The sequence below is a fragment of the Rousettus aegyptiacus genome, unplaced genomic scaffold, assembly GCF_014176215.1.
Source record: "Rousettus aegyptiacus isolate mRouAeg1 unplaced genomic scaffold, mRouAeg1.p scaffold_m13_p_8, whole genome shotgun sequence".
In the NCBI taxonomy this organism is placed as follows: domain Eukaryota; kingdom Metazoa; phylum Chordata; class Mammalia; order Chiroptera; family Pteropodidae; genus Rousettus; species Rousettus aegyptiacus.
In genome coordinates, this window is record NW_023416311.1 from 54,064,835 (window position 1) to 54,087,940 (window position 23,106).

General features: G+C 38.3%; 1 protein-coding gene across 6 annotated transcripts in view; it reads right to left on the reverse strand.

The window, feature by feature from the left end:
- The window catches only part of CAST (calpastatin), a 103,339-nt gene that overhangs the window by 18,026 nt on the left and 62,207 nt on the right, over positions 1–23,106 (reverse strand). For 5 of the 6 annotated variants that reach the window (XM_036225965.1, XM_036225967.1, XM_036225966.1 and 2 more), the window contains 16 exons: positions 21,448–21,516; positions 20,161–20,262; positions 18,909–18,989; positions 18,246–18,284; positions 17,672–17,764; positions 17,454–17,543; positions 16,258–16,359; positions 13,079–13,162; positions 12,076–12,123; positions 11,090–11,185; positions 9,331–9,426; positions 6,061–6,162; positions 5,514–5,597; positions 3,278–3,328; positions 3,036–3,107; positions 1,479–1,580 (listed from right to left, as the gene is read on the reverse strand). In XM_036225965.1, the coding sequence (XP_036081858.1) occupies positions 1,479–1,580; positions 3,036–3,107; positions 3,278–3,328; positions 5,514–5,597; positions 6,061–6,162; positions 9,331–9,426; positions 11,090–11,185; positions 12,076–12,123; positions 13,079–13,162; positions 16,258–16,359; positions 17,454–17,543; positions 17,672–17,764; positions 18,246–18,284; positions 18,909–18,989; positions 20,161–20,262; positions 21,448–21,516 (1,311 nt within the window). The remainder of the gene's footprint in view (positions 1–1,478; positions 1,581–3,035; positions 3,108–3,277; positions 3,329–5,513; positions 5,598–6,060; positions 6,163–9,330; positions 9,427–11,089; positions 11,186–12,075; positions 12,124–13,078; positions 13,163–16,257; positions 16,360–17,453; positions 17,544–17,671; positions 17,765–18,245; positions 18,285–18,908; positions 18,990–20,160; positions 20,263–21,447; positions 21,517–23,106) is intronic. The other variant, XM_036225968.1, reaches the window with a different exon arrangement.

A 23,106-nucleotide genomic window follows, 5' to 3' on the forward strand; every position in this document is an offset into this window, starting at 1 on the left:
ATGGGGCTCCCGGCTTGACTTGCTGGAAAATGTGTCTTAAGATGCTTTCAGTATATGCAACACTAACTGGTGACAGTCTAATGTGCCCAGCAAAGAAAACTCACATGAATTATGATAGTTTACTCTTTGATTCCCAAGTGTATTCATTTTAGTAAATCTTTATACCTAGTTTCAGTGTTAGCTCAAAAAAAAAATAAAATTAAAACTAGAGCCTCTGATGGGAAAAGTGATGAGAAAATTGTCATTCTAATACATACTTTTGAACGCCAAAAAGGCTTTTGATTGCAGATGTCTACAATAGCCTCAATCAGGGCAAAACGTCTCACCTGAGTATTAAGAACTAAAGTACAAATGGCAGCCTGGATTACTGATTCTTCCTTTCTGTTGTACAGGGAGTTTCATTCTATTTTATACACACACACACACACACACACACGTATATATATGTATATACATTGTGTGTGTATGTATCTATGTATGTGTGTGCGTGCACACACACACACACACACACACACACACACACAGCATTTTACTGGTTTTAAGTGCTTCACAAGAACCCAGGGTTATAGCTGCTAATAGTGGAGCTGTCCATAGCCAGGTCTGGGTTTTGTCATTTGTGCCTCTGGATATTTTCAGATGCTCCTGAGGCTGACCCAATAGGATGAAAATTCATTCAGAATCTCAGACTACAGCAGTAGTAAGCTTTGATGCTACATCAAAAGGAAAGGAAGCATAGCTGACTTCACTAAAGCTACTTCATCTCCATCTAGCAAACAGGGCACTTCTCAACCAGAGGAGATGGGGATCTGGTTTAGAGTAGTCTCTCTGTCTTTTGATGTGCCGTGGTCTCCTTGATTATTTCACATTTGGTACTGCACAGAAAATTAATCAAGGAAGTCTGGAAAAGCTTTGGTCCCACAGTCCTGCCTCAGAACATGTAAATAATTAAAACAATATTGATACTGAGGTTTTTCTACTGCCAGCATGAAAATGAAAACTTTTTACTGGTATGAATGGGAGGAAAACAATGCTATTCTATGACATTTGTGAATTGTTGGGGGGTTGGGGAGCACAAACACTGAACAATTCCATAAAAAAAATCTTGAGATTAAGCAATGGATAGTATTTACAGTGTGTGTCAAGAAAAATATAGAGGAGAAAATCAAGAAAGCTTAAAATTCCTTAAAAATCTAATAATTCAAATATATACACAATGCACATTGCACTGTCACTTCTAATAAAGCAACGATATTAAGCTCCTTAACTATGTATAAAATATTTTCACATATATTGTTTCATTTAATCATTTTAGACATTCTCTCTCATCTCCCTAAATCACCAGTCTTACCTCTTCTGAAATAGAAGGAGCCCAGTCTTCCTAACAATTGTGTCTACTTCCATGTACCCTAAGCTGGAATCCTATTTCTTTCTTGTTGTTGTTGCAATGCAAATGAACATTTATAAAGTATGTTGCTTACCGGAGTGTCAGGCGGTGGGCCTGCAGAGTGGGTGGCTGAGGCCGGGGTCTGGGAGACCACTTCAGAGATGGCAGCGGAAAGTTTAGTGTCCTCCAACTGCTTCTGTTAAAAAAAAAAAAAAAAAAAAAATTTGCACAATTTCCTATTCATGGTTTGTTTATATATTTCTTGTTATATATTTAGGTTATTTGTAATTTTTCAGCTTTCTTCTTTGTAACTAGTTACCCTAAATCAAAGCTCTAGAAGCTGTTTTTATAGCATGCTAGCTATATTCTGCCAAACTGCCCTATCGAAAACTGCAGAAATTCATACAGCTGAAAGCAACGAATGAGCAAACCTGTTTCTCATGACCTTGCTCATCTAAATATTTTTAATTCTGAAAATACATTAGGTATAAAATGATGTACTATTGTTGCTTTTATACTTGGCATATGGTATGAGGTTTCATTTTATTATTTTTTCCTTATGTTAAATAACATTCTAGAATCTTTCTAAAATGATTTCTTACATTTTAAAGACATACTAAATCTGTCATTTGTGTTCATTTCTCAATTTCTTTTTCCATTGACTTGTGGCTTTGCTTTCTGAATCTGAACTGTATTTTTTATCTTTGTTGTTGTACTAAAGCCTAGTTCAGTTAGGTTCATCTCCAAAAAGAGTGAATGAAAATGCATTTCAGTATTTTTTCATATTTTTATGCACTTATTTTTCAAATGTAGAATAACTGAGTTATATAAAGTAACTTGTTGCTATTTTAATAAAAATATTAACGTATAAAATGACTGGAAATAATGATCATTCTTTTAAGTCATTTAGTCAAATTGTCTTAGATGTATGGGTTTTAATTTCTTTACATTCTTGTTTTTCTATTCATTTCTTCTATTGCAGCTTTCTTTACATAAATCAGACATCTCATTATATTATTTTTATATATTCTAATTGTTTTTATAAATATTTAGATAATTATATTTTATTTTATTCTGTTTTTCAACTGATATGTATTTTCTATGTCATTGTCCACACAGGATTAAATAACCCAGACCCAACAAAAAATGGTTCTACGTTTATATAAATTTGATAACTCCAACAGACTTACAATATGTTTGTAACTAAAAAAGCCCTAAAAAGCCTACAGTTGAGAAACCTGCTTACCATTACACAACATTTCCCAAACTTTCTAGTAACAGAATTCCCTTTGAGGGACTATCTATTCTCATGAAGTTTCCCTAGAGGTAATCTGGAAAATGATCACATTGTAGATTATCAGTTGGTAACAGTTGTCTAAGAAATTTAGATATACTCATTTTAAATTCTCTTTTCGTAGATGTACTTGAGAGAGTACATGCCCACTGGTTCACTTAGTTACAACTGTTTAAAATTTTCATTGTGTTGGAACAGTATTTCATGATGCAACACATTTTTAATGCTACAATGGGTTAAGGGCCATTAATTTTGAGACTGTTTTCTCTGCTCCCAAGTCAGATTCTAAGTCACAAGTTCCCATTTATTTCTGCTTCCCTAAAAGTAAGGAAATAAAACCAGGAGTTTCAGACTTACAAAGGACGAAGTGTTTGGGGGACCAACGAAGTCCTCAGACAAAGCATCAAGAAGGAAGTCTTCACTCATTTGCTGTAAGAACCAGGAAATGTATCAACAAACACCACCTCATTTGTCTCCTCTTCAAAATGATGTCACGTTCACATGCTGATCAACTCATTAAAAAGAAAGCTATGCCCTTCCTGAATTAAGAGTCAGGGCCAAATGAGAAAGATAAACTCAGAGAAAACTGGCTTGCTTACTGGAAGCGATTCCTTGGACTCTTTTGGCAGGAGTGGTTTCCCATCTTTGTCCTATCCAGGGCGAGAAAAATATGGCATTGAATCATTTCACATTTATCCTAAGTATGAACCCTTGTAAACATTATAAGGAGTCAACAGGTTATACACCAGATGTTGTACATTATAAATTAGATTCATCATTTCAGGTAACAGATTTTCTGACCAGAGAATATGCCCTAATTAATTTATATTAACAAACAGCTCACATACATCAGGCGTCCCCATGCACAGGGTCCGCAAAATATATTGTAGAAGCCTACAATCTAGTGCAGGGGAAAAACATGAACAGTTAATGTAGTGTGTGGCATGTGGTGCTGTGACAGGGTGCTTGCAGGACACTGTGGGAGAACAGGGATGATGAGCCTGGCAAGGATAATTTGCAGAAATTGTTTGGAAAAAGCTGTTGAATTTAAAGGGCAATGGATCCAATAATATGCATCAATTCCATGCCCATCCCTGCAGTAAACTGTGGCAATACCATAGAACCTAGGACAGACTAAGTCCCTGCCCTAGGGAGCTCATCCTGTGGGTGGGATGCTCTGAAACAAGGCTCAAATAACGCCAAGCTTCAAATGTCTCTTATGTGCCACTTCTGAGTAACAGGAAAATGTAATAAAGCTTTTGGGTCTCTTTAGTAAAAGGAGGTTTGTTAAGTAATTGGTAAATCCCATTTATCCAGATGCACAAAAATAAATAAGTGCAAGACTATATATCTATACTCTTCTAATAAACTGGTCAAGGTGATTTTTGTTTGTTTTAGTTTGTTTAAAATGTGAGGAGGTGCAATGGTTTAGGGTATTACCTGCTTCCCCTTGTCTGACGTAAACTCCTTTACCTTTTGCCCCTTTTCTATCCCCTCTGCAGGTTCACTCGTACTTTCTGACTATTCTTCAGTTAGGAGGGAAAGCATAACCTGGGCTTGCGCTCCACCATCCCTTAGCTGCAAAGGCAGCACACTTCCCTAGGGACACATGCGACCACTGGGGGCACATCTGCTCCACACTCAAACTGAAATCACCCTATGTCTGAAAGCAGAAACTGTGGGCTATGCTCAGGGAGCTGAATCTCACTGGAGAGGCCTGATGTGAGTGTAGCTGATGAATAGCAGTATAGGATTTAAACAAGGGATCAAGTCAACCCCCATAAAAATGTTATAAAACAGTAGGTAATTAATAATGTATGAGATCGACAAGTCCAGAAGAGGATGAAACAACCAGAGTAAAATGGTCAAGGAAAGCCAATTGACTGCTTAAAAACTGCTACTAAAATTCAGCAAAGGGAGAGAGAAAGCTATCAAACTCCTACCATGAAGAGTTACCGCATTTACCAAACTGGGGGGGGGCAAGGGTTGAGGGTGGGGGATGGGAAGGTCAGTAGTAACAGAACACATGGCCCTTAAGCACCTCTGAAAACCTTGCAAAGCAGCATACACACAAGCCCAAATTAACAGAAATGTCATGGTTTCAACTGAATCGTGAAATGCAGAAACAAGCAGAAAACCTTTTAATCGGGGAGAGCTCAACAGAGTTCCTGTCTTTCCTAAAGAAATGGACTCGAGCACATTGATGAGTAAGAGGGATAGCAATTTGATTTTCCCAAATTGTTAAAGAAGTTTAGTTGAATATCCTCTTAAGTAATGGTATGTTATGAAGATGACTGACATTTGTTCTATTGTCCATGTGTCTGCGACTGTTCAAGTGGCTGTATTTAAACTACAAAGTTCATAATGGGTTCTCCTCCATTTGACTTGCTCTGAAGAGTCTGTCCATTCAAAATAAAATGGGCCAACTTATCACTTTTCTCAATGTTAAACGGCGCTCTTATTTTTTTTTTTCGATTTATTCTGAGTTGCAAATTTCTCCTGATAGTAAATAGTGTTCTTCATTTTGCTTTTCCTATCTATATAAAGGTTTTCTAAGTTTTTCTATTTCTGGTCTTGTAAGAAACCATGTATTAGGAAAAAAAATGAGATAGCTTAGACATTAGATTTCTTTCACTTCAGGGAGGAGTGAAAGGCCACTTGGGAATATTTTAGCTTCATTACTGGTGTGCTAACAGGATATTAGTGACGAACACTATTTGGTATTTGAAATATTAAGAAACAAAATCTTTATATTCCAAGTGTGCTTTCATGTCTCTTCTTTATGTATATGGAGTTCAGTCTGAATTAAGAGAGAAAAATACCCAGCTTATTTACCTTGACCTCTTCTAATCTATAGTCAGGAGGAATTGTTTCTTCTTTTTCACCAAGTTTTTCACGATCCTCCTCTTTGGCTTTCTCCTAAATAAAAATTAAAAAAATAAAAATCCTGAATGACTAAAGCTGAGGTAAATATAGCCATTGTTAGAACGCACATACAACCGTATTTGTAGAGTTCCTACAGCACCCTAATCTTTAACACTATCTGAGTTTAGCAAGTGCAGACCCCACCACCAAGCCTGCTGGGCTAAAAGGCAGTCATGAGGAGAAAGAGGAGCTGCCACTCCTCTCGTGAGTCCACAGCAACAGGAGTGCAGGGGGCCAAAGTGAGACTGAGAACTCTGACGTGTGTGTGCTGTTCATCCACTGCTGCACTCAAGCACTGATGCTCACTCAGGTCTGGCTTATTAAGCAGGATATGCACAGTAACAGCCAGCTGGTCATGTATTATGGGAAATATATGTTTTAAAAAATGGCTACCTTATTTGGGCAATGAGGGCAAGCAATGATTGTTACTTTCTAGGAGTATCTGAGCTGCTGTTACCTTGACTTTATCCTCCACAGGCTTTCCATCTTCTGGATCTGCTTCCTTTTTCCCCAGGCTACCTGCCAAGGCTTCCACAGCATCATCTGGCACCATGCCCTTCTAGAAGTACAGTAGTGGGTATGCTAAGTATGTGGTTAGTGCCGCCTTTAGAAAGAGACTACATCATACAATTCAGAGGGGTATATCCATATTTCACACCTAGATAAGCACATATCATTTTAATAATTTGAATTATCAACTGAATTAGAATCTACATTTAAAAAACCTAAAATGTTAAAAATTAGAGCAAGGTTCTTATATTAAGCTTGTGCAACTTAGACACGGAGAAACTTTTAAATCTACCCCAGTATTATGGATTTGAAATAAGGAAGGCAAAGGAAGGGGTATATCACAAAGATGCTGAAAGCCGGAAAAGAAGAAAAATGATTTTCTGGTGATTGTTCTTCAAATGGCACAGGAAACATTTTTAGAAAATTTTCTGTGAAATAGCCTGGCCCATTCCTAGAGGCAGTGGCTCTGGCTGAGCCTCTGCGGAAGCACAGAAGCCTGTGTTCTCCTCATGGCTTCTACTGGTCAGAGTGAACTCATGCTGATTCAGGTGACTATCTGTGACTAACTAACCTGAGTGGACCAATGAGAGCCATCTACCTGTGGTCCAGTTGTTCAAAATAAAATGTGCTCCCTCATCATTTAGTGAGCTCCTGCCATGCTGATATTTTAAAAGAAATTGGGTGAACACAGCATAGATGGTATAAAGGGAAAACAAACTGTGTCTGAGCCAAAATATAGGACTAGACCTGGCTTCTTCTAAACCCATGATCCATATATTAGTGGCTCATAAACTCAATTTATAGTTAATGGCCAGGACTTTTATTTTTTTAATGAACGACTAGAAAACAGAATGCATTTTACATAACAAGGATAAGTGCCATTCATTAAATTTGTGTCTTTTGTGTGGGTACTAGGTTGTAATATCAATGCATTTTCTACTGTTGGCCTTGGTTAAAAATGTGAAAGCCCCTGAATTAAGCAGTCTCAAAGTTTATTCTTATCTGGAAAGTCTATGATCTCATGTTGAATATATACCGGACTTTTAGAGTAAAGGTGTCTGTTTTATAGCTTAGCCATCGTCCCAAGTAAGAAAAGCTGTTTTCCCTGCTAAGCTGCAATGCAAAAGGAAAGATCACCAATGAGGAAAGGGAGGCTGAGTGGAAAGTGATTTATCACCATCTAGTGGTTGGGCACTGCACAGAGTTTATTCCAAGGACAACAAAAATCCCTGATATAAAATGTTTGGGGTTATATCCAAATTGCTACAATTGCAGCAGGTCCCCAAGCCTGAGATAAGCACTCTGAGTTGCTACTGGTCCCGGGCACCAGCTCATGCTTTACTTCTGTTTCCTCCTCCTCTCTGCTGTAGCATCCTTGGAAACAACTGCTTCATAAGCCCTTTGGCTTAAGAAGTAAGTGAAACAAAAGTTAGAAGAAGCAGTCTTAAGAATTAAGGAATCTGAAAATAGGACTAAGGACTGAAATTTGTTTCTGTAGTACTTTATATTGCCGGACTCTGAGCTAGAACTCAGGCCTCTAGATTTCCTCAGTAAACTTTTATCAAACAACCCACAAACCTTTCTCTGGTCTTTTTATTCCCTTCTACTCACTAATTCTCAAACCTTTCTTGAGCCTTCTGACTTTTATCACACTCTGCAGCTATTCTTTGTTTCCCAAGGGTGTCACAATCCCAGAAATGCCAACTAACCGCAGTGACTGTAACCTGGGCAACCATGGTAACCAGAGCTGGTGGAGCAGAGGCCTGGAAAGGCAGCCAGAGAATGAAATAACAAGAGCTCTGTTTTTACTTTTGTCTGTCCACTAAACATCCAATGCTTGACTCTACAGGCAGGGTGAAGCTGGAATGGAACTAACTGAGCCCACTAAGGCCTTGGCAGTCATACATGGTGCAAGGTGTAAATGACTCATGTTTAGGTCACAAGAGTTCTGCCCTGGAATGCTGGCTCTTGTCTTTCTGATTACAATCACGGCCTCTGTTTCTACTTCTTACATCAGTTCCAGATTCTCTCCTTTTCCCTGGTCTTTGCCACTGTGGCCTGTGACCTGGCTCCTACAATGTAGAAGTTTCTGGAGTGTACCCTGACACCTCAAAAAAAAAAGGGGGGGGTGTTGTTAAGTCCTGTTTCTAAGGCAGGAGGCAGACCCTGGACTTTGAGGGGATTTGCAGTTGGCACCAAGGACGTCTCTGACAGAAAGCAACCACTTCGGGGTACCCAGGACCCTTGCCCTACACCTTCTTCAAGGCCCCATTTTCTCAAATAACTAAATGCACATGTCCCAAGTATACCAACTGCCTTGCACCTCTGTGCTTGGCTTATCCTTGGCTCACTGGTCTCCCCAGGAAAACAGTGCTAATCTCACTTCTCAGGGTGATCCTGCCCTCCACTCACAAGCCCTTCCTAAATCTCTCTAAAGAATGAGGAACCCAACGTTCCTTCTGCCCGTTTTCTGTATGAGTGATCAAGCTGCACTGTGAGCTTGCAATCTGGCCCATATCCACACTAGACTCAAAAGGTAGCTTTGTGCAGGAGCCATATTTTCATTTCAGCTGAAACTCTGAAGGGTTAAGTTAGTTAGCTCTTCAGAGTGTAGATCCACTGAGTCTGTAGTAATGGAACATATTCCACTGATGTTATTCTCTAAGTCAGATTCTATAGATTCTATGGAAACAAAACCCACTGAATTCAAAAGCAAACAAAGATTCAACGAGTTAAATATTTTACTTCATCCCAAACAGAGCACAAGAGAGGCAAGTAATGAAGAAAAGAGAAAGGGATTGAGAATCTATCCTCCCTTCAGTTGGGTGGGGAGGGTCATGATGATATTGGCACAGATTATTCCAGCAGGAGAGTCAGTAAAAGGTAACATCGGGTTCTTTGTGGAACTCCAAACAGACTTGAAAGATGCAGGGAAGTGCAAAAGCATGGTTATCCACAACAGCTGAGGAACTTGAAAGAATTTCAGAAAGTGAAAGAAAAACACAGCTTGTAGCAATTTAATTAAAAATTTAGATATGGCCTAAATTTCTGGCATAACCCTGGAGCCCCCAAATAGTAGACACTCTAGCTATATAAGATTTTATTATTTTGTCAGAATAAAATATGTTGATGACATGGAGAAGAGAGTGGATGGGAGGAAGAACAGAATACTACTTTCCCAAGTCATTTCCCAGTACCCGGAGGATCGCTCACTCACCAAGGTGGCTGGCTTAGGTGGTGCTGACTGTATACTGCACATGGAAGCCCGAGGCACATCCTCTCCCACAGGAGCTGGGGTGCCCGCCTGAGATTCCTGTGGAAAGAAGCAGGTACAATGAGAAGTTTTAGAAATATCTGGTTAGTAACACCGAACAATGATGAATCAGCAATACACTCTGCTATACTATATGCTGTGAGCGTGATTTTCCTGAACACCTATAATAGTAAATAAGTCAAGGCACGTTAACTCTTTGGCTACCATTATTTCAACTTAGTTTTACCTCTTACCTTAGGTAGATTACTTAACTTCTATGAGACTCAGTTTCCACATCTGTAAAATGAGAACAACAATAGTACCTACATCTCAAGAGTTGATAGGGGGCTTTAATAAAACATGACTCGCTTGCATAGTACCTGGGAATATAGTAAACTCAGTAACTTTTTAGCAACTATTATTATTTGTCTTATTTCTCATCATATAATAATACAATATACCAATTATATAATGCAGTATTTTATATAAATACATCATTTTTATATATCTAAGAGCACCTTGTACACTGTAAATAACTATGTACAAATGCAAGGTAGTGATACCATCCCAGGAGTTCTCAAAGTGTGGTCCCTGGACCAGTAGCCTCGGCTTTACCAGGGAACTTGTTAGAAATGAAAATTCTTAGGCCCCACCTCACATACTAAAGAAGAAATTCTGGGTATAGGGCAGAGCCATCTCTGTTTTAACAAACCCTCAGGGGATCCTGGCATATGCTAAAGTTTCAGAACCAATGTACTATCTTTATCACAAGGTAAAATTTCAAATTGTTTTTAATTCAGACATTTATGAAACTCTATACTGTAACATGCAAGGAGTTCAGCAGGTGATCATCAATAGGCTATGGTTTGTTCTTTTGAAGAACTTACTATTTAAAGCTATGTATAAATGCAAGATGGGAAGGACCAACAGAGCTAAAAACTTGTTTGCAAGAAATGTCTTAACAGGGATGTATAAAGAGCAAACTACCCCTGGCATGTTGTATTCTGTGCAGTTAAGTGTTGGCAGGGTAGTCAGTTTTGGGGAGGGAAAAGCAGGAGAAAAAGGCCATATTCTAGCAGCCTTAAGAGGATGCCTAAGATTTTAGTTTATCTAGAATTAGGAGGGAACGTTATTCCATTCAGAAGGAACCATACAAGAAAAGCCGTGGAGATACATGATGTCACAGTTTAGTGATGTGGGGACACACCTTGGTAGGAAAGGAAGCTGGGGCCAGAACACATTAGTAGGAACTTCTATTTTGTAGGAAATGGGAAGCTCCTGAGGGTCGGAGCAGGAGAATGATGTAACTATAAGCAAGCCCAAGAAAGAAAATTCAGGTAGACACACGGGATGGACTGGAAGGAGACTGAAGACAGAAGCCATTGCCATCTTGAGGAGAGTGATGATGACTGCTTTTAACTAGGTGGGTTACAAAAGCAGGAATAGAAAAGGAAAGCATGGGTGTGAATGCTTTCCTGAAGGAATAATTATAGGACTTAAAACTGTAAGAATTACAGGGTCAGCTTAGGGAAAGAAAGTACATTCAGAAAAAGGCAAGGCAAAAACTGCATTTAAAAAAAGGATAGCATAAAGGGCCTTTTTATCAACCACTCACGCTAAAATACTTTTGGCCTCATATTTTTAAGATTATAGAAACATGTTAAAAAAAAAATCAAGCAAAACTAAAGACTTTTTTTTTTTTTTAAAAAAAAAAGAAACATACTTCTGTTCTTTCAGTTGGCTTAGATTGTTTTTCTTTACATTTACTCTGGTCAAAATCTTCTGAAAGCTCATCAATGAGTTCTGATTCACTCAGTGGCTGTAAGATAAGAGACATTGTATATTATGAAATGACTATTTTTTACTTTGTTAAAAGTTTCCACACAGAATTTTTTCCCTGATAACACATATTAGGCCATATTTTAGGATCTAAAACCAAAAGCTAATTAATTGATATAGGGCATATGACCATGTGGGGTTTTGGTGGGAAAGTTTTGCTTTCCCTAGTTTCTTCAGGGGAAGTGTATTATTTATTCAGGGCATGTAGAGATTTTGACTAACAACAGTAATCAATGACAGAATGACATGTGATTCAGAAGCTGGGCCCCTGTGTTGGACAGCCTGAATTTGGAGTTCTGGCCTTGCTATTTCCCAGCTGTGTGACCCTTAGGCTATGTATATGATCCTTCTGTATCTTAGTTTCCTCACCTCTAAAATGAGAATAATAAAAGCGTCTTCCTCATTCAGTGAGGACTCAAAAAGATAACATATGAAAGGCTTCTAGGGCAGTGTCAGGCACACAGTAAGTGATTAATAAATGCTGCTGCTGAGAATTACCAGATAGGTAACTTCGCGGGTTGATACCGACTTAAGTAATGGCTGTTTAGAATCATTAGAGTATTTGATACTGTGATTAGAAAAAAACTCTAAGTGCTAACTATCTAAATTAAGTGCCCTCTTGACATTAGCTTCTAATGTTCAATGAACATCAACCAGAAATTTATAATAGCCTTGTAATAACCCACAAGGAAAATAATTATTAAAATACGTGAAAAGGAGTCAGAGAGATGAGCTGAGTGTCCCTGTCAGGTTTCCCTCTCATTCATATTAGGCAGGCATGCCAGCCTCCAGAGTGAAATCTTGTCTCAAAATTATCTCAATTTATGCTTTACATTTCCATAAGTATCAGAAAAAAAATTATTTACTAACCTTGGATTTTTCTTCAGATTCTGGCAATAGTGGTTTTCCATCTTTATCCTATAAATAAAATTGAAGAATCATTGAAAATGAAAAAGAAAATTTTGTTTTCATGTCCCACTAAGTTTGTCTTGGGGAATTCCAGGATATGAGGGCAGAGCTTGTTTTTTCCTTTAAGTGGATTTCTATTTCAGATTTATTTTTTATAAAGTATTAAAATAAAGAGTTGAGATGTAAAGTCAAGAGACCAAATGTTATAAAATATAATGCGTATCTACTTTTCTTTAAAAGTTACTAAAAAAATTCTATTTGATAGAAAAATATTAATTTTTAAAAAATCTTTAGCAAGAAAGATGCAGCTATATTAATGGAATACTTTTTTTAAAGTCTCAGTTCTCCAACCCAGGATGAAGAGGTAGATGCTATTCCTACAATACTGTTTTAGGTTTTTTTGGATATGAGGTTTCACAATTTAGCATATTTCTAAAAATGAAAAACTTTCCTTTTATAAGCATATATAAAAATAGCAACTATTTTCCATCATGTGTTTATGTGTATCATTTCAAAAGTAAATTACAGATATAATTACAGGAGCTAGTCCACCACCCTTACTTCAAACCCAAACCAACAAAACCATCTTAACTGAGGAAATAGTTGTACATTTATATCTACCACTTAGAAGATCGATGGTGCTTTTATCTATATAGTAGATAGAGAAAAAAATTATTCCCAAATTGTTCCTTCTGTTTTAAGGTTAAGAATCTACATCAAGCATTGTTAATAGTAGAAACACTTTAATTTGTGGGAATTTTAATGACCACATGGTCACGACTTAGGAAACCATCCCTTAATGGGAAAAATGGCAGAGAGCAGAGAAGAAAGGGTCCCGGGTTTCCAGAGTCAGTGGAAGCACCAGGACGGATAGTCCTTAAGCATCATGGAAACAGACCCCACAAACATGATAGGAACACAAGAGGCCGTGTGCCGCAGTCGTGCATGGTGACTAACAACGTACTGTGGCTGGTTTTAATCTGTACTCCGATGGGACTGTTTCATCATCTTCACCACACTTCTTTAGTTTCTCTTCTTTGGCTTTTGCCTGACAAAAGTGGAGAAAAAGTAAACAAACATTTGGATGATACTTTATGTGCTTTAAGGATGCTGTAAAGAAGACCGAATCAGATAAAAGTGTCTGTACATGCTTTGTAAACTACAGACCGTGGTGAGTGGCTTTGAGGATGGCAGCAAGGAGAATGACAGGAAAATCAGCCAGGAATCCTAGGGAGGTTTCCCTGCCCTGCCCTCACACACTGTGACCTTGGGAAGCCACCTAGTTTTTCTTCTACTAGGTTTCTTCAGCTACAAAATGGGGCTGCTAGTAATCCTTACCTAGCTATTGACTTGTAAGGATCACCAGAGAAAAGTAAATAAAATACTCAAGACAGGTAAGCACAGCACACAATTAAGTTACAATGTCTTTAACAGACTTCATCTCTTACTCAACGAGGTAGCTAGTTACCTATGGGGGAGAAAACAATCAGTTCTCATGCATGTTGACCACAGTTCAGAAATGGGAGAAGCAGCCTGCCACAAATCTTGGCAGATCCATGGGCAATTAGCTTTAAAAAGATTCACTTCAACACCACCAGGACTTCTTTGGATTAATGAACTATGAACGACTAAGTCTGTTAAAAATAAAAGTGTACAGTAGTCCTATACTAGAACTTCTAGGCTTCTAGGATATAACATTTGTATTTTGAACAACTGGTGAGTAATTCAAAGTCCCATGCTATATAATAATTGTGATCTGTATCAAGGTATGGATTTAATCACAAACCGAGGAGCTCTTGGGAACAAAGTAAAGTGTGTGCGTGTCACTTAGCAAATTCCAGCTCAACCCACTTCTCCCACCGACATTATCAGCAGGCAGTTCTCCATTGAATGATTAGTCAATTGATTAATTTTAAAAAATATTAAGCACTTTAATGAGGCAGGCATTCTTCCAGGCATTGGAATTACAGTTTTATTGTTCTATGGAATAACAACTCATTAAAAGATGGAAGTTTTGTGAGTTTTTTTTTTTAACATTTTTACTTATATTTCTACTGTATTATATAGAGGAAGCCCCACTACGTAGCAGTACTCCTTACTTCATAGATTTGTGAGGTCTCCACCCATAAACCAACCTTTGTGAAGGTTGGGGGTCATCTGTTTGATAAAGACTGTCTTCTCCACTCCACTTAGAGAGTTACACGCACAGCTAGATCCTTTTTATTTCTTTTTGATCTTTATACTCTTAAAATGTCTGCACTGTAGGCACTGAAAACATCTACACTGAATTGAATTAGCATTAGATTAGGTAACTACACAGAAACAGGCGAGATTACTAATGAGGTATCAGTATAAATATTATTTTATGTTCTGATACCTTATAAAAATGACAAGTAGGCATGAACTTCTTCTCTGAAGTATTATGTAATTTTGCCTCAGACAGCTCTCTAGTCTGGAATGTACTGAGTGGCCGTGGACCCTATGAGCCTTTATGAGCCTTATCACAACATTGGACTATCCAGGAAGTAATGAATTTACCATTAGATAGTAAAAATTCAGCCTTAGAATACAGAGGATTGGAAGATCTTAGGAAATGTTGACATTTTGTACATTACAAAAAGAAGAAGAAAAACAAGTGGAAAAGCGAAAACCAGTAGAGAAAGTGGAAAAGAACAGTTCTTTCTATTAAAATTTTAGGAGTTTACTGCTGTTGAGGTTTTCTGGAAGAAATTTAATATGCTTATCTGCATTTCTAAACTAATTACCCAAAGTGCTTAATATTTTAAACTTTTTTTTAAATATCTACTTATCTGACTTTAGGTACTCTAAGCCTCTTTTTGTCCTGAGATTTATGCTTATAACTTCCGTCCGGAAATTATTGCCTCATTAAAGCGCCCTAATTATCTGTAAGAAGCCCGAGGCAAAAGTGCAATTGGCTCACTGCCATGGAGCCTTCTGGTGGTGGAAACTCAACTTAGTTGGATATCACCCCTCTCCTGAGGTTCTGCCAGGACCACCCTTTCCTTCTATCTGGCTGCTCCCAGGAATGGGTATCTCGCATTGTGTTTTAGTCAAAGTTTCTTTTCTTCCCAATACGTTACTTGGTCCTGGAGGACAAGGACTGCTTCCTCTGCTCCCCTGTGTTCGCCTTCACAAAACCTGTGGTGCCACACTGCGTCCGGTGAGCCCTCAAGGAAAGTCGAAGATAGAAACTGGCCCATTTTGAACCAGGGCAGTCCCAGACTCGGGAAGAGTTGCTGGGAGTTGGTGAGACTCACCTTCCCCAGTAACTCAGAACAGGAAGTGACAGCAGAGGCAGTGGCATTGTGACAGCGACATCTGCCAGCTTCCCTCCCTGAGCTGATAGGGTGGTGCTCCTGGAGACCTCCGCCTGCATTCTCATTCTACCCCGCCCCCCACACACATACACTACCTTGTCAGAAATGTCCCCAGGGCAACTCTCTTCTTTCCTTCCTCTTTTCCCTCAGAGAACTCAGTAGAAAAATTCTTTAAGAAACTGTAATTTAATATTAAAACTCTCCACCAAAAACAAGCTTACAGAAGGCTTGTTAAGATCTTGTTAAGTGTGGCCGGGTAAAAACTCTCCAGCATTACACTCTAAATAGGCAACAGCTTCAGTTACAGAATAATTGTCGCTGGATTTTATTCTATTTTGAGACAAATTTTCAACATCTTTCCCCACAATTATAAACAGAATAGTCTCCACACCCGCCTACAGTCACCTCCCTCTCCTCTTACAAAGAGAAGCACCCAAACGCCTTCTGAAAATACAAGTTTCCAATTTCCACAATAGCAGATGAAACTATTTCTCACCAGGCCACTGCCTCCACGTTATCTTGTTTAGTCAGGTGTCATTTAAGCATTGGCAGAGGAGATTAGTGTTCATTTTAAATATTAAAATTCTAGATGGTTTACAAGACACACTCACATATCCTTCTTGGTTACTAACTCCTCGGTAATAAATAACCTTAATTAATCAGACCCTAAAGGTAAGGCAGAATGAAGAGTAGTTCATTTTAAATCTCCAATAACAGTTATACAAGAATTCTAAATATGCATAACATATTTAGTTTTGTAACCTGCAGACTAATGTGCTCTGTATATGAACTCCAAGGTCAATACCTCATCGACTTCTTTAATGGAGCTGAGGTCGAGCTCAGGTTCTGACTTCCGGCTGCCCAGAGAAGCTGAAAGAGCTTCTAATGCTTCATCACTCATTGTATCCTGTTAAAAAGGAAAAAATCTGTCCATTAAAAAAAGGGAACACCTCGTTAGCTTGAATAATCCATCCACTTCTTTGTGAAATACAAATTTTAAGTCCATAAAATGAACCATCAGTTGGGGAAGGGCTTTAGCAAGGCAATTTCATTGGAAAACCAGCAGAAGAGAGAAATAATCAAGAACTTACCAGTGAGTGTAAACTGTAGCTAAGATTCGTTTCTACAGTGACAGTGCTCTCAGGTGCACACTGCACCTCTTATTTAGCAAGTTAGAGGTATAACTACGATGATAATTATGCCATTATAAAATACTCATATCAAAACTAAAAGCTCAAGAAGAAAACTTTCACTATCCTGTTTCTCTTTTTCTAAAAATAGCTTCTGACAACCCTGTCCTTTAAAGCAAACCAGCTAAGCCTAAAAAGTAGAGAAACCTGAGGTGGCCCCCACTGCCTTCCTCTCTGAAGGCACAATGACTGACGGCTGTAGGAACTCCCACTCTCAGGGGTGTGGTGCTCTTACTGTTCCGTCAGCCAGCTAGATAAAAATAAACTGTCCACTCCGGGAAGGGAGAGGCAGAGCAGCTCCGACAGAAACTGTCCCTTGTGGTATCTGGACTGGGGCATCTTTTCTCATCCAGCCCAGAGGTATAGAACCACATTTTAGGTTTTGTGAGAATTAAGTTGATTGTGGTTAAGAGGGGTAGACAGAGGCAGCTACAACATCCCGCTAGTAATTTCACAAGGCTCAAACTCCTTTAGGAAACCACGCTAAAGACTTTATGTTCCAAGAGTAGAATTCCTCTGGTGTCCTGCCCTTCTGCATATTGTAATGGTGAGATAGTCTTGTTTTGTTACCAAAGAGGTTGTGTTGAAACCTCTCATAAGCATTTGTGGAAACAGAAAAGACCTGCCTGGAGATAATCAGTATCATCAGCCTGATAGGTTTCACTATTCCACACAGACCAGAGGGAGAAAAGATGCTCCTTGTCATGTGTAATGCACTATTAGGATTGTCTTGAATCAGCTAGTTCGGCTTCAGGAAAACAACTGCTGTCAGGTGGACTGTGGTTATTTTCAAAGAAGTGATTATTTATACCTCCTCCACCTTTCTTTTTTTCTCGTGCAGTGGGACAGCACTTTTGATTACCCCAGCTGACTGAGCTTTCAAAACCTCTCCTGTAGATTTCTGAAAAACAAAACACAAAAGATTAGATTTATAGATGAGGGAAATGTAGTAGCCGGAACTAAAAAGCAATTGTTTTAAAGTTCAAGAGGGTTTCTAACAAGTTCCACTAATAACATTGGAAACAATACCTCTTCCTCAGTTTCCTTTCCACCAGCGGCAGGGGAACTGCAGGTGAAGTCAGATGACAAGGCATCTATGGCATCATCGGGCCCCATGGGTTTCTAAAGAAATAGGCACCATGATGGGTAACATGTGGGAATCATTCAAGTGAAGGATCAGATTATAAACCCAGCATATGAAGAATGTACTTTGGCGATTCCTTTACCATTAAATGAGATCTGTTAATAATAATAACTCTAATGGAAATCTATGTATAGAAGAGAAAGGGTTTTGCAATATTATTTTCCTATTCCCCTCTTCTAAATGTATTACATGTTAGGATATATTCTCATTCTATTTTTATGAACATTTTACCCTTAAAGTTTTTTGGCTCCCTCCTCTTCCATTCAAAAAAACTCCGTATGAAACCAATGAACACTGAGACAACCCCTATATCAACCTCCTTTCTCTGAACAAACAGAAACTTTATCTGATTTAGAGATAACTTTAGCCATAATCCCCAAATATAGAATAGCCCTACCAGCCCACCAAAGATATAAAAAACGTTCATCTGGATCTTAGAAGACATTTATGTAAACTCACCGAAGAGTCTGGAGGAGGTCCTGTGATCCCTTCTTTCTTCTGAAACAAATATTCATTGGATAATGTTGAGAAGGTGAAATTAACCCTTATAATCAGCAAAATATATTCCTCAGTAAAGGTTATGGGTTGAACGGTGTCCTCCCAAAATTCATATTGTTTAAGTCCTAACCCCTAGTATCTCAGAGTGTGACTGTATTTAGAGACAGGGCCTTTAAAGAGGCAATTAACGTTAAATGAGGACTTTAGGATGGACCCTAACCCAATATAACTGGTGTTTTTATAAAATGGGGGGGGGGGACATGGACCCAGGGACACACATAGAGGGAAGGCAGCATGAACAGATATAGGGAGAAGATGGTCATCTACAAGCCAAGGAGAGGGGCCTGGAACAGATCCTTCCCTCAGAAGGAACCAGCCCTGTCCGCACCTTGATGCCAGTCTTCTGGCCTCCAGGACTGCAAGATGACGCCCTTCTGCTGTTTAAGCCAGTCTGTGGTACTTTGTCACGGCAGCCCTAGCGAACTAATACGGTGAGTGCCATACTAATGGCAGCTTCACGTGGCTCATTTTATTTTCTAAATTTAAAAATTCATAGGTATTTCGTTATGATAAATATTATATTCCAGAAAGGAAACAGTAAAGGTAAATGGTTATTTAACTTACAGCCAAAAGTTCTCTATATTTGGGAGGAATTGTGACTTCTCTTTTACCCAGCTCCTCTATGTAGGTAGAACTCATTGGATCCTGGAACAAAAATCATACAGATAGACATATTTTACAATTACTTAGCTGAGAATGTTATACTCTGAAACCAAAGTACTATTCTATTCTTAATTTACGAAACTATTGTTAACCCCTTCCAATCCCATTCCACTTCCTTGTTAACCAGAGATAGCTACCATTCTGAATTTTATCATATCTACCCACTTAAAGTTAAGAATATTTTAAAGCAATTGTTCTACATGTAGGTATCCAAGAACAAAATGCAGCATTATTTGTATATTTTCAAATGTTATATAAATGGTATCATAACCTATATAGCATTCTGTAATTATTTTTAATCAGAACTATGTTTTTGTAATGTACTCATGTTGATACATTATGATCCATTTCAACCACTAGAAAGTAGTCCATCACCTTATCTTCTCTCCTGTTGAACATAATCATTTCCAAATGTTCCAGCTGTTCTTATAGCTCCCTGTACCCCTGGGCGAGGCTCCCTCTGGGGAATCAATCCGCTCAGATATAGAATTGCTCTGCTCTGAGTTGTTAGATTTTAACATTTTGCCAACCTGTTAAGTATGAAGTGATATCTCTTCATGTTTTATATCATTTTCCTAATTACTAGGGAGACTTTCATTTTGTCTGTTTATTGGCCAATCAAGTGATCTCCTAATTTTCTACTGGGTTGTCTTTCTTACTTTTTAAAATTCTTCACAAATTCTGTACACAAATCCTTTGTTGTATCTGTTGCAAATGTTTCCTTCCAGTCTATGGCATGTCTTTTCTTTTCTTTTCTTTTTTTAAAAAATATCAAGGAACACATAATATTCTTGCTTTTTAAGAATTGGGAATAAAGACATATAGAGGGTGGTTATACCTAGAGATTGAACTAAGTTCAAGTCCATGGGACTCAGATTTTGAGGACTGAAAAGTCTTCATGACTCAAGAGGCTGCATTCCAGCACCTGTCTCAGCACAATCAATTGATGTTTGTTGAACCAATGTAATAGTATAGCTACCATAGGATAAAATGTTTTCATCCCCAACACTGATTTTAGTTGCTGCTATTAATACTGACATTGTCCCTTTTCTCTCTAAGCAACAAAACACTAGGTATACTTTCGTGCATCAAAACCTTATTTTGCTCTCCAATCCATTAAGAATGAATCTTTACAGATGCCGAGATCACATACCAAAACTTCAGGTCCAGTATATGTTGTGTTATCTTCTTCTGTTTCTTCGGGTTCCCCTAAAGTGTCTATTAAGTCATCCAAAGCAGCAGCATCCATGCTTGACTGGAAAAAAAAAAATAAAGAGAGCAGATACTTAAATGCTATTTTTTATATATATTTCACTTTTGACTTTTTTTAAAAAAAAAACTAAAAACACCATTCTGTGTAGAAAAAAAATACCAAAACACCAAAAGTTCTTTAACTATCAAAACAGTTAAAATCTGGTCTCTAATAGTCCTTATTATTTAACATCTCAGAGTATAGACTGTAGGGTGGAAGATAAAAAGCCATATTCAAGTAGGAATCATAATTTTAATAAATCTAAAGGCATTAACTACATGAGCAAATGTATAGTTCATTCAAGCTGCCAGACCAAGTTACTGACATTAACAAAAAAAGAACAAAATGCAAAGAATTATGACCATGTTGCTATATGCAATAGGAGAAATGCTTGACATTTATTGCTGATCAATAGTTTTCCAGAGTTAAATATCCAAAGAACCCCAACAAAATCTCACTATCGTACCTCTTCCAAATAAAATCTATGTCAAAAAGTGGATTGCCCTGTGTTCTTTCACTCACTTGTGGATTTTGTTTTTGTTGTTCACTTGCTTCCCCAAAGATGTTCACAAATTACTTGAAAGGGATGTTAAACTTATAAGTGACAGTTTACTCTGTCAACATGGGTTTGAAACAATATAATGAATGAAAGAATGCCACCAACCTATTTTTCAGGTTAAGAATTATTCATTATTCATTGTGAAGAAAAACCTACATTTAAATAGTAAAGGGAAAGATCCTTTACTATTTAACTCAGATTAAAAGTGACAAGTTTTTGTTGTTGTTGGTTGTTTTTGTTTGTTTTGCATCTATCATATTCCCACTACAATATTAGGAACTTACCCAATCATGTAATAGAATTTGGGGCCTGTTAGCATTAGACTGATATGACTGGAAATTTCAGAATGAAGTACCCGACATTCTGGTTAAAGAAGGTGTCTTTTTGCAGGAAAGAAAGTGAAATGTAAACTCCATGGAATGTAACTGGAGTTTTGAGAACAGAGAGTTATAATATAAAATGTTATAAATATATATGATAAAATCACACTTTCGACCCACTCATTTTAGCTGGAAACAATTCATTAAAAAGATCCATTAAGTTACCCCCTTGTACTGTTTGCCCTCAAGAAATCAAGAAATAGAGACTAAATAAATATCTTATGTGGAAATGCACTGCTATCTTCATACCTCTCCAGATGGTTTACCCGGTTTGGATTCACCCGGTACAGCCGAGGTTAATGATTTATTTTCTTTTTTCTGGTGGGGTTTTAGAAAGAAAAAAAAACAAAACTTCACACACATTTCAAAATTCAATAATAATACATATTTAAAAATGAATTAATTATAATAGTAAAAGCCTTGATCATATACTGAACATCTGCTCTGTGCCAGACACTGTGTTATATGTGTTTTATCCTTCTTTAGAACAGCATAAATAATATTAATGTATATTTGTAATGTGGAAAGCAAGGCTCAGAGAGGTTAAGTAACCTTTCTCAGGTCACACAGTGAAAAACAGAATCAAGATTTGAATCGAAAACTGCCTTCTCTTTCTTCACTACTCTTGGTTGCCTCTCCCGGGGCCCAATGCCAATATTTGCAAGACCCGTAAATTCTTTCAATGTGTGGCCACTTCTTCTAGCTGTTGCTATTTCAGTCTTTGCTCCCACACATCAAGATCTCCATACCCCTTTCTTTGGCATCTCATCACCTACTCTTTCCTTTATTTTCCTAAAATAAATTTCCTTTCTCCCACTGTACTTCAGTAGCTCTATTGATGATTGCCAATAATTTCCCAGTCTGTGATTTCCATGCCATGCCTTTACCCAGACATAATCTTCTCTGAAGTCTGACTCTGGTGAGGATCCCTCCGATTCATCTCCCACAGCAGCCAGGAGCAAGCACCATCCCGGTTCTATTAGTCATTTGTGTGCCCTTCGTTCTCTGCCACCTCTGGCATCTCCTCTGCTTTGCCCCCAACTGCATACATTCTAAACATTGCTGTGCTGTGCTGGTGGTCCTGTTCAAAATCATCCTCTAGGCCCAGGAACCAAATGTTTTCAGGGCCTGGCAGGAACTAAATGGGTGAAGTTGTTGGATTAAGATGAATTAAATATTCTCTTTTAATCTGAGTTAAACAGTAAAAGGTCTTTCCCCAGATTGTTTTCCTCTTCGAATGCAGGTTATTCTGCACAGTGAATCATTCTTAACCTCAAAAAAGAGAACGGCAGCATGTTTTCATTCATTATACTGATTTAAGCCCATATTGACAGAGTGAACTGTCCCATTTGCCAGTTCCCGAAATCTGGGCAGCAGAGGATGGAGGTGGAGAGAACACCAGCTGAAACATGCGGCTGTACCCCAGTGTCGTCATGTGTGAGACTCCCCAGTTTCACATAGTGACTGTACCTGCCTCAGGGACTGAGAATAAGATAAATTAATCTTTTGAAGCATGAAAGCCAGTGTTTGGCCAATACCAAGCCCCTCGTAGGTACCTATTATATAAGAAAGAGCTTAATAAATTGACTGCTGAGACTGATATGTTAAAAATACTGTGGGGGTTACCAAGGTGTGAGCCTGCGTCTGGGCACCTGAGTCCACATTCATGACTCAGCCTGGACCTTATGCAGACATTCATTCATGTCCTTTCGCCCCTCCCCTCCCCCATTCTCTCTCCCCATTCTCATGTACTCCAAGACAATATTCTAATTGCCTTGCCACACATCTTTCTTGGGGCAGCTCAAGACTCTTAAATTCAGCCTGTCCAAAATCAGACACATTTCCTCCTCAATCAATTCCCCTTGTGACTTCTGTCCATCTGTCAGTGGTAATTAGGGACCAGGCTCA